The sequence below is a fragment of the Theobroma cacao genome, chromosome 9 (genome assembly GCF_053813885.1).
Source record: "Theobroma cacao isolate CCN51 chromosome 9, ASM5381388v1, whole genome shotgun sequence".
NCBI classification, from domain to species: domain Eukaryota; kingdom Viridiplantae; phylum Streptophyta; class Magnoliopsida; order Malvales; family Malvaceae; genus Theobroma; species Theobroma cacao.
Genome location: NC_142647.1, coordinates 42,395,621 through 42,408,590, shown reverse-complemented (window position 1 = coordinate 42,408,590; position 12,970 = coordinate 42,395,621). Strand labels below are relative to the sequence as shown.

Genomic DNA, 12,970 nt, shown 5'->3' with positions numbered 1-12,970 from the left:
GCACAATATCAATTATGAGAGATGGAATCATTTTAAAGTTCATTCTATCAATTGGTAAAGCACTAGTAAGACTTCCCTTATCATTAAGCATTCCAAGCATATCAACTTCAAGGCTTAAACGCATTTAAAAAAGATATGATCAATTTAAACCTTAAGTGAGAAGAGACAATTCTAAAGCTTAGTGCTAATTTTAAAGCTAGATACTAATTGATAAAACTTAAGGCTTGACACCAATTATGCATTTCAACAATCAAGTTTAATTGAGAAGCAATACAAGGCACAATATTAATTTTGCTGTTTAAAAAGATGTTACAAGTAGTGAAAAACACCAAATGTTGAATTCTCACCAAACCATGTTGCTGTAGATCTTAATTTATTATGATATCAATGACAATGATTGACTCCCCCCTTAAGAAATCATTAAGCTCAACACAAATTGTTAAAAATTCTTAATAGATCAAATATTAGAAGAAAAATTATGAGCCTAGAATAAATGAGCATTCATGTCAAGCCCAGCTCTACAATATGTTTATTATGCCATTCTTATATAAGAATGCATGTTTGCTTATTTGGGTACGTCGAAAATCGTTAAAGAACGGCAATGTACCAAATGGTACAATTAAGTTGAATTAAGCCTCGAACTAGTCCAAATAGAGATTTTAAGATGAAATTGAGAATTTTAAAACCCTAGAATGACTTAAAATGGTGATTCAGAGTTTGAGGATCAATTTGGAGTCAAATTAGAATTTTCATGATCTAGGAGCCAAATGGTCATTTTGTCATCCGAGGTTAAGATGTGAGTGTTGGATGAAATTTTTTATTAAGATTGATCATTTGGAGTATAATTTGAGTTTGAGAAGTGAAGAATTTTAATTTTGACATTTTTTCGAGGATAAGGGCAAAATAGTCATTTTGCCACCTCAGGGGTAAAATTATAATTTTACACTACCCAACACTTGTCATGCCCATGGATTTCAGCCATTAGCATTTTATATCATGGATAATTGAAGGATTTTATGTGGTGGTGGAAGAAAGCTTAATTATTAAGTTTTTAAACATGGTGACAAGTGTCAAGCTTGGATTATTTTATTATTTGGCTTTAAAAATCAGCCCATAACCCTCCCAACTCATTTATCTTGGTTGGCCAAAGAGAGAAAAAGAGAAAAAAGGAAGAACAAAAACCCTAGAGAGAAAAATTCAAAGGGAAATTGTTGATTTTCAAGGAATCAAGCCATTAAAGGTAAAATTTCTTAATTCTAGCTTGTGATCTACCTTTCCTATGCATTATTTTGCATTTTTCATGGTTGAATCACAAGATATCATGAAGGATAGTGTGCTGATCAAACCTTAGGAGAGAGAATTTGATGATAAATTTAGTTAGAAAACATATTATTTTAGTGTTTTTAGTTGTTTGGTGATGTGTAGTATGAAAAGCAAGCAAGAAAAATTCATGTTCTTACATCACCTTCATTGGCCGAATATTCCATGTGGAATATTGATGATGAATTTGATTGAATTTCAAGTGATTTGATTAGGAATGAATAATTTATGGTGTAAGAATCAAGCATGAAAAATTATATTGTTAGTGCACTCACCATGGTCTAATTTTTTAAGAGAAAATGTGATGATGATTTTGCCACATTTCAAGTTATTTAAATTGTGTTTAATGATTTGGAGTATTGGGAGAGAAATGGAATTGTTTGGAGTTGAATTGGATGTATTGGCCAATTAATCGGGTAATAGATCGAATTAGGCCAATACCATTTTATTTAGGTACATAATTGAATTTATATTGAATACCGTATTTAGGTAGTTATCCTAGTATTTCACATCCCATTTCATGCATTAGTATAGAGCCTGAATTGGTTTTACAACGGTTTAGTACAAATGTAGCAAATTGCTTATTATGCATTATGTCTAGGTGGTGAGCATTCTGGCAAGAGTAAAGAGGTAGTATCCAAGGATCAAGAATCAGAGTATCCCGAATTCGATTCCCATTACAGTGAGTAACCTTATTATCGTCTTAATTATCTAAAGTATGTTTTTATCCGATTTTGAAATTTTATGAAAAATGTGTTTAAATGAAATGATTTTATAAATTATTTTGAAATTTAATGATGACTTGAAAATGGAGTAATTGGAGACTACTTGCTGTATTGTAAATTATGTTTTGAATTGAATGGCTTATGATAATGTGGGCATAAATGGCTGGATGGGTATTTGTGTTGAAAATGTATAAACTGTTGTTTGCCTTGATAGGCTAGATAATGATAAAATTGCCATGTCATGCTGTTGAATTTTTATTGAATTGGTGGGTTATAGATTGGTCACTGTAGTGTCGGTTCTGTGGACCAACCTTTTTGAGGGGCACGAAATTCGGGTATATTTTTATCTCGATTAAGGAGGCGCGTAGGGCAACTCTTGAGGTAAAACTTTAGAGTTCACTTCACGCCAAACCACCACGTGAGGGTGAACTCAGCCAACGCCCAAGAACGGCTATGTTTTCAAAATAAAAACATGATTTATGTGTACATGACTTTTTAACAGCCTTGGCGGATTCGGTTGGGATAGCTCCAGGCCAAGGTATCCTTGACAACCGAGTATGAGAATGATTTTGGCACGAGCTAAGCTTTTCAGGAAATCATAAGCCTCGTTGTTTATTTGGGTGAAATGAATCTATTTTATCTTATTAAAATGAGTTCGAAATGTTGTGAATCATTTTTATGCTAATCTATTTTATCTGTCTCTATTTACTCAGTTTTAGATATTTTAGATGATATTGGTTTACTCACTAGGATTATATAATCTCACCACCCCCCTTTCCACCTATTTCAGGCTCAGGATAGTCGGTAGATAGCTCATTTCGTTAAGGGCTACAGTTGGACCTACATCTTCAAAAACTGTAGGTTCACAGCCTTCATTACTTTTAGTCATTCGGGAGCCCACATGTCATTGTTAAATGTTTTGAATATCGAGCTACGTATGCTACTGTATGTAGGAATTTATTTTGCTTTTACGCTGTAAAAATTATTTACGTAGCATTCTATAAAAATTGTTTTATGAAAAATTAGAATATTTTATTCATTATTTTTATTTTATTTTATTCCATTAGCTATAATTTCACTTTAAATGAATGTTTTAGGTATCTAAACTTATTTTCGGTTATGAAATGTGTAAATTTCTCTCATATACTACATTTTAGCTGGTTTCGAAAATTTTTGAAAAAAATGACCAAAATACCCCTGTGTAGCTGAAACTTCTCTTTGACTGTTTTTGAATTGAAATTGGTTCATATCACTTTAAAACATGATTTTAGTAACTAATACTCACAAGGGAAGCGAGAAAACTGATGTTAAGCCTTGCGATGTTTCGATTGGCATTCTGAATAATGAATGTCTATCGGAACATCGCAGCTGTTGTCACGGGCTCTATGGGAGTTTCGGGTCATGACAATTCAAATGGATATTAATTCATTTCCATAAAACTCAAGTATTCATGGAACTAAAAGAGTATGAGAATTTGAATAGATGTTCAACATAAGCATCAAATACTCATATTTTCAAGAAATATTTGCAAAGTAGTTCCTAAGCATGTCTAAGGTGCCATTAGTCTTCAAGCATTATTCTCAATTATCATCAAGTATTATCAATAATTAATCATCATCAAGCATTCATTATTTATTCTCAATATCAACCAACCAAGCAATATCAATCAAGCATTTCCATTAAATTCCCTAATTCATAAATAAAAATAGCAACTTAAGGAGAAATTAAAAAAATATCATCATTAAGCATTTTTATCTAGTATTCTTCCAAATCATTTTCAGCCGTCATTCATCCAAGTCATTTTGAAGGAAGCATTACAATATGTATCCTCCAAATTATATATGAAATTATCAATTCAATGAGAGATTTCACAGAAGGCATATCATTATTAATAAAGCATGACCAAAGCATCACACACATAAATTAAAGATGAAAACCTATCAAACTCTATTTAACTCAGTCTCCCTTCTTTCTTTTTTTGTCATCATTAAAAAAGATATTCAAAACTACCCTTTAATGAGTGCATCTAGATTTTCCTTTAATATTTAAATCAGACTTTAATGAATGGGAATCATAAGCACTCATACACCTAAGTCATACAAGCTTATAAATATAGTTCAATAACTTTAAGAGTCAAGCTTGTAACTATGTAAGAACAAATGTATAGGAGTTAAATCATTTCAAGAACTTTTCAAGAATCACTCATGTCATGACCCAGAACTCCCCATCGGGCCCGTGACAACCGCTGTGACGTCTCGATAGGCACTCATTACCCTGAATGCCGATCGAAACCCCGCAAGACTTAGCATTAGCTTCCGCATCTCCCCGGTGAATGACAGTTATTAAATCTCGCATTTCAAGAAATCATAAGCCTTTTCCAAATCAAAATAATAAAATATTATTTTCTGGCTCACAAGGGCATTTTCATCATTTTTCTTCGAGAACACCAAAACCCACCAAAAACATGGTGTAAAACCTAAATATGTTCGTACATACTTGAAATCAAATAACTAAAGTATAAAATTACTTTTACAATGACACGTGGGCCCCCAACTAACCAAGAAGGTGTAAGGCTACGAATCCTTACTTTCTAGGATGAAACTCCGAGATTAATTATCGTCTTAATCAACTATCAACAAACTGTCCTGAGCCTAAAAAATGGATAAGAAAAGGGGTGAGATTATGATTACATAATCTCAGTGAGTAAACAGACACCATCTAAACTATCTAAAGGCGAGTAAAGGGAGATAATTAAAAATAATTCATTTCAGCAAATTTTTCACAACACGAATATTCATTTTAACCAAATAATCAATATGGCTCGTGAATTTCTCAAAACTTGGCTCCTGCCAAAATCATTCTCGCGGGTACCTTCGTCAAGATACCCCACTAAGACCTCCAAGGCTGTTAAATGTCTCATACCCATAAACATGTTTTCGCATCTGACACACTGCCGTTCCTTAACGTTGGCTGAGTCTCACTCTCACACGGTGGTTAACGTGAAGTGCACTCAAAAAGCCCACCTCAAGAGATACCCTACGAGCCTCTACGACCGAGGTGAGAATATTAAGGAGTTTACCGTGCCCCTCTAATAGGCTACTCCACGTAACCCCCCACCACAGCAGTAGCTAATCTTTAATCCACCAATTAATCAAATCTCAATGGCATAGCATGGCAATTACATTACTAACCAATTTATCAAGGCAAAACAGACAATTCATATTTTTCAACACAGGTATAAATTCAGCCAATCATGCTAATTTATCACAAGCCATTTAATTCAAATCATAATTTACAATAAATCACATGGTCTCCAATTACTCAAATTTTCAAAGCCATCATTCAATTTCAAGACAATTTTATGAAATCATTTTATTAAATCACATTTTGTTTATAAAACATAAAGATTTACCATTTAAACTCATTTTTTTTCATAAAATCACAAAATCAGATAAAAATCATTTTAGATAATTCAGACGATAATAGGTTTACTCACAGTTCTAGGAGTAGAAATACTCATATTTTCAGTTTGCGAGTACAGTCCTTTACCCGTATCCAATGACTCACCACCTAGCCATAATCCATGACACATATTCCAATTAAATTGTGTCTAACAGTCGTAAGCTATTTCAGGCTCAATATATATATGCATGATATGAAATGAAAAATGCACGGGTAGCCATCTAGACCTGGTATTGGCCTAAGTCAATTTTTCATCCGATAAATTAGCCAATGCGTCCAATTTCACTCCAACTTGGTCCATTTCTTTTCCAATTCCTCAATCCACCAAGCACAACTAATTAACACACAATTAGGCAAATTTACCTTCACTTTTCTTCTTAGAACTTTCGGCCAACAATGGTACACTAACTCCGTGATTCTTTCTACTTAATTTTCTCTCCATAATTCATTAATTCCTACACCAAAAACTATTATTTCTTAATCAAATCACCTAGAATAACATCCCATTCTTCCTCATTATTCACTTAAAGAATTCAGCTATTAATGGGTTCCAAACCTTTGGTGGTTTTCTTCACTTATTTTCATGCTACACATCGTTAATCACCTAAAAACACTAACATACCTAAAAATCAAACCAATCCAAGATCATTCTCTCTCCGTACCCATTTTGACCAGCCATGAATTCATCATGAAAACATGTAATTTAACAATGGAAATTAAGGGAAAATGCATGGGTAAGGTAAGTCACTAGCAAAATCAAAGAAATTTTACCTTTACTTGAGCAAATCTTTGAATTCCAACACTTTCTCTTTGATTTTTCCCACCTAAGGTTTGTTCTTCCTTGGTTTCTCTTCTCTTCTAGTTTGGCTGATCACTATGGGAGAAATGGGCTGATTTTTTACCTTTTTATAAAGAAATAATAAAATAATTAAAAAATGACACATGGCATTTCTTTATTGGTTCAAATTTTAAATATTTGACTTTTAATTCTTTAATTCTCCACCACACATTTCTCATGTTTATCCATTTCCCTGATGAATAAAATCCCTTGGTCTTGACAAGTGTCGGGGGTGAAAATTTACAGATTTGCCCCTAGGGTGGCAAAATTATCATTTCATCCCTATACTCCAAATTATACCGAAATTAAAATTTTTCACTTCTAAACCTCAAATCATACTCCAATAAGTCAAATGGGGCCAAAAAATCTTTTCTAAAAATTCTCATTTTGTCCCCAACTGGCAAATGATCATTTTTCTCCTAGATAGTGAAAATTCTGGTTTGACTCCAAATTGATCCTCGAACTCCGAATTACCATTTTGAGTCATCCCTGAACTGTGAAAATCTTAATTTCACCTTAAAATTCCTATTTGAACTAGTTCGATGCTTAATAGACTTAATGGTACCATTAGGAGAAATATCATCTTTTAACGATTCCTCGAACTTCCTAAATATGCAAACATTCTATTAAGCATGTACATGACGTCGTAATTATTTTATAGAACAGGGTTTGACAACTCAAATAATGTTCAAGTAAATTTGATCATTTTGTCATAATCAAAATTATAATAATTTTAAAGCTAATAAAATTTAAGGAGTTGTCACCGATCTTTTTTATCTAGTTATGATTGGCCACCTATTAAATTTGTTATATTCGATGAAGTCTTAAATTGATTTTAGGTGTTATTTTACCACTCAAGCCTCCCAAAACCTTACATTTATAAACCTCTTTTTCATTCTCTTTTCTTTTTCCCCTTTCTTTCTCTCTATTTAACCGAAAAGCTCTACTTTCTCTCTACAACAAAACCATAACTACCAATTTTACTTATCTCCCTGTCACACTCAACCTTTTACCCTACTTCAAAACCATCACAAAAAAAACAAAGTAGATACTTTTTCTATTCCCCTTATTGAACGCTTCTTTTTTTTTATTTTTTTTTTGTATTGCTTTTTTTTTTTTTTTGCATTGTTTTCTTCTACTTGTGTGTGTATTGTAGTGTAAAGCTACTAAAAAAACTAAGGGCTTCTTTTTGTTTTTTTTTTTTTGGTTTTTTTCAAAAAATTAGGTTTTTGGGTTTTTGTGTTTTCCAAACTCTTCCTAAGGTTTTCTTTTTTTTTTCTTGAAAAGCTTCTGTTTTAATCTGAGGATCGTGGGTTTTTACACCTATGATCCTTTTGAAGGGATGGGGTTGTTAGGAATTTTGAGAATATAGTGCCTTGGAAAGCAAATATATTCTCATGCTTAATTTCATTAAATTTGTAATGAAAGTACACTTTGATAATAAGATGAAAAGTTTATTTTAAATAAGCGTTCATTCTCTAGTTATTAAGGTACCATGATTCTATTGAGATATTAAAATATATTTGTATGAAGAGTCATACATGGGAGACATGTATTTTAATTGAATCTAAAAATTGTTCACAGCCATATAATAAAGTTGGTCACTTTATTGTCTTGAGGCCATAGTGTCTAGATTACTTCTAACGAAATGAATCTGATTCACTTTAAGGGAATGATGAATCTCAAATACCGAAATAGTTGACTTCAAGTAATGACACTATTAGATGAATGAAAATCATGCGAGAATCAAATTTAAGTTTAACAGTTACTTAAATTTTGATCTCATATTTATGCATTTGCTTATAATAGAACCGAAATCCTGATGGATAATGGACTCGTGTTTAATCTCCTTATAATCTTTAATTTACCATGAGCATGATCATCACAAAGCGTTGATCTAGACTCCGTAATTTGGGATTACAATTGAGATGAACATCTAGAAACATATATCTAAATAATAGAGTTCATAGCATTAACATCATTTCTAGTGATTTCAAAAAGATTGAAAATTAATCTAGGCCCAGTAGATTGATGAATTAGCTACTCATCACATTTAGATACTTAAACGATTAGATCTAGAGTATTGAATTACTAATTGGATGAAATTTGAGACTAAAGGACAAAATTGACATAAAGGGTAAACAGCCATTTTACTTTTTTTTATCATTAGATGGTTATAAGGATTCACAAGATAAGGTTTGCAATTGGACAACTAATAATTAATATCTAGTATTAAATTGTTTCTTGTAATTATAGTTAATCCAAGAATGCAACCATGAATCTATAGTGGAGTGATTTCATAGTTGATAAGCTTGAATTATTTTTAACGAGATTAAGAATAATTCTGAGTTTATTGGAGTTTGGAATATCTATGTCCAAATAGATTCTCCTCTTAGCTTCATAGAATTCAACTTGTTTAAGTTGGAATGCATGTTTTAATTTGATTAATTAAATTGTGTACAAATATGACAGCTTTAACATATTTGTTTTAATTTAGACAAGAAAACATATTTAGTCTTAATTTAAACAAGAAAATATGTTTGTCTGAATTTAAGACAAGAAAAATAGTTTTTGTCTTAATCTAGACAAGAAAACATATTTGTCTTAATTTAAACAAGAAAATATATTTGTCTTAATTTAAGACAAGAAAAATAGTTTTTGTCTTAATCTAGACAAGAAAACATATTTGTCTTAATTTAGATAAAATAAAATATTTTTGTTGTAATTAAAGACAAAAGTTACCCTAAATTAAGATAATGCTAGGAGGATTATTGCAAAATGAATCTAGACATCCATGTTAATAAAAGAAGATTCTATGTTCGACAATCACTCTTTTATTTATTATAAATTCTTTTTTAAATAAAGATGGATAATAATAAAATAAGAGTTATTATTCAATAAGAAATTTTATTTTATTAAGAATTCTAAATGATAATTAAAGAATTAAATTATTTATTTTTTAATTTTAATTTTGATAATTATGGAGCATGTTTGATGCTTCCCTAACTCTAAATGGATGGTCAAGATCGATTCAAAGGTATTTGATTTTGATTAAACCTTTGAGGCAAGAGTTTTAATAAAAAGATAAGAGATTGAAAGAAAAGAAACGTACATACTTTTTCTTGAAAAAGTTTCAGCTGTCACTTCTCTTTTCTTGCTCCAAACTTTGTCGTATCTTTCTTCCTTTCTCCCATTCTTGGTTGAATCTTTTGAAAGAAAAGTAGCCATTAATTTTAGGAAGAAAGAGAGACAAAATTGGTTACCATATTGTAGTTTAGCATTCCACACTCAAGGTTCAAGTTGAAAGCATTCTTGAAGAATAAGTGGTAAACTTGTTTGATCGAGAAATCATTCATTGGTGTGATGATGTCCAAAAATAAGAATCTCAAAATAAAAGGTATGTTTTTCTTACTTAATAGATTCTTTTTTTTTTTTGGTTGTGATTATGTTACTTGCAATAAAAATGCTGTGTTTCTGGTTGTGTAATTGGATTGCTTACTTCCTTTATAAAAGAAATTTTTTGAAATCCATCCTTTACACAATTACATCAATCAACTAAGATTCTACTCCAACAATTAGTATCAAAGCAAGTTTTGTTTCCTATATTTATTTTTCATGGTTGATACATTTGCATATATTTAACTATCTTTGATGTGATCAATGTATGATTATATGTTATGATGCATGATTCAAGGTTTTTGCCACATTAATTATCCTAGAGAATTTTACATGTAACCTTTTTCTTTTGACTATGAAACAAGAAGGGTGACCTATCATAGCCATGTTTCTTTTTTGATTTTTTTTCTTAGATTTATGTAATTAGGAAAAGCCATTTAATTTTAATATTACTTGATGTATTTGGTGCATCCATGGAGAAAGAAGTTGAAAGCCAAAAGAAAAAAGGTAATTAGGTAATATTTGGTCTTTTTAATTTTTTTATGGCTATTAATTTTTTTTAAGAAAAAAGAATTTTTCTTGTATCATTTTTTTTAAGAAAAGGAGTTTTTTTTACATTAAAATTTTGTTATTATAAAAATATATATTTTTTCTATTAAAATATTTTTTTTGATTGAAAAAAAAAAGGAATGAGGGGTAGGGTGTGCTACTAGATAGCACAATCCCTTGTTATGTGCCGCCGGCCAACACATAGCCCCCAACTGTGTGCTATTGGCAATATACTGTTAGGCAACAGTACAAGTTGCTACTTGCATGCAATAACCTTCATGGGCTGCTACAATTGTGCAACGCACCCTTGGGTTGTTGGGCAACAGCCCATTGGTTAGGGTGGGCTTTATTAAAAAAGTTTTTTAATAAATAATTTTTTTTCAAAAATATATATAATCTTAAAATTTTTCAAAATTTAATTTTTTATTTTTGGGAAATTAATTTGTTTTGGCCTTGGATTAAAAATCATTTATTTTGGTATTAATTAATGAGATTAATTAATTGGATAAAATAAATTATTTTCTCAAATTACGTTAAAATTAAAATTAAAATTGGAGATTTTAAATAGTCATAAAATTCAAAAGAGTGCCAAATGGATGTGATCCTAGCAAGCAGCGGAAGCAAGTAAGATTGAAGAGAATTACAAGTTATAATTTTTTTTTATTTTATCTTTTCTAGTATGGACATTAATATGGCTTATTACTATTATTATTATTATTATTATTATTATTATTATATATCTATATGAATTATATTAGATATGATTTGTATGCTTGAAAACATGTCATCTAAAATTAAGGTGCCAACTTTTCTTAAGGAATATCATGCATACATTATGTATTTTAATTTAAAAGGAGCTTTATGCTATGAGATACATATTAAATATAGGAAAATAAATCACATCTAGACAAGATGGTAACATGGACTTAGTTATATACTAAAAGCGTTTAGTTGGAAACATAACCAAGCCTATTGTTTGACTTAAGATATTCTAAATATGCATCTAGAAAATTCGGTAAAAGGTCAATCAAAACCCTAAGCATAAAAATATTGAATAGGGGAGGATGATAGTAAATCTAAAGTCCACGATCTTCATTGTTGGTCCATTGGCATGTAAAACATGTCACTCCCTATAGGCAGACATGAATCTAGATCATGATGGATTAGATCTCCGAAAGGATAAATTCTTTTAGGTGGATTATGGAGTGAGACCTCCTATAGAAGCTCACTTAGTAAACAGCTTGAAAGAATGAAAAAATGGTTGTTACACTAAACATGAATTTACTATTAACTTGCCTACAGTAGCTCTGTTAGTAAACTTCGTGAACCAAATAAATGTGCTCATTAACCATGTTAAGTATGAAGATACTAGGTAGCATAGTTAAGTGGGGGGGTCCCCATTTGTCTAGTAGGAAATTCTCATGGCCCACAGTCAATTAATTTATTATAGAAAGGTAAATGATCATCAAACTAATAATACAATTTATAAGGTTTTATATATTGTCATCATGCATACATGCATCATGAAATGTTCAAAGTCCATAATTAACTAGTATGCTTACATAATTTCAAATGCACTTTCAGAAACATATCTGCATCACAAATATGAATCATCTTTTAATTTTGTTGAATAAATGCACTATGAATGTTGATAACTACACTAAATGGAAAAGAAACCTTAGTATCGTTTTTAATTATGATAAGATCACATGGGTTCTTTCTAACCATGAGCCTAAAGCACTAACTTCCCAATCAACTCCACAAGATATTGAATATCATAAGCAATGGCATGATGCAAATGACCTGGGTAAATGCTATATACTAGCCTCTATGAATAGTGTATTACAAAAGCAACACGAAGGCATGGGTAATGCTGCTAACATAATGTTGCACATACATGAGATGTTTGGTACAAAAACAAAGTCTGCTAAGGTGAAAGCAATCAATGCTTTTAAGGACCTTAAGCAGAAACTTGGGGAGCCAGTTAGACATTACATGCTGAAAGTGATCTCTTGTCTCAATGAGGCAGAACTAAATGGTGCTAAGATAAATAAGGAAATGCAAATATCAATGATCATTCATAACTTGAATTTGTCATTTTCACAGTTCAAATTGGATTATGAACTGCACACTAGGGATTACACCTTAAGTAGGCTAACGAATGATCTCCAAAATGTGGTGGAGGTTCTTGATTTGAAAAAAAAGCCTGAAGCACATGCAATTTCTATTGGGTGAGGGCTGATCATGCATCATATACAAATAAAACGCAACGAAAATAAATTTAAAAATTAAATTTACACCTCACTTTCCTAGGATCTCTTTCATGCCAAATCGAGTACAGAATTAAATTAAAATAAAAGTATATGATCATATCACTTTTCCTAAATAACAAAGGTTGATGAATACTTTGTTAAACCACCAAATCAGCCTTCAAAAAGCTCAACCACCTCAACCTGGTTGTTGCAAACCAAAGCTGTCCAAGGAATCCTTGTGCAACCTCTAATGGTGATCCACACCAATGAATGAGAAAATCCTTCTTTAAGGATTGAGAGTGCTATGCCTTAACAATGTGCTAGCAAAGATGAGTTTCATAAAAGATTTGGTTCATTGGTTGGTGCATTATCCCCCTGCCTAAAGAGCAGGGTTCGAATCCCCCTTCTCCCAATTATAAAAAAAAAAA

General features: G+C 31.2%; 1 protein-coding gene across 1 annotated transcript; it reads left to right on the top strand.

Moving 5' to 3' along the window:
• Window positions 1-12,153: 12,153 nt before the first annotated feature.
• On the top strand, window positions 12,154-12,525 carry LOC108663290 (uncharacterized). The gene has a single exon (XM_018126893.2). The coding sequence runs from the start codon at window positions 12,154-12,156 to the stop codon at window positions 12,523-12,525; it is 372 nt and encodes a 123-aa protein (XP_017982382.2).
• The last annotated feature ends 445 nt before the right edge of the window (window positions 12,526-12,970 follow it).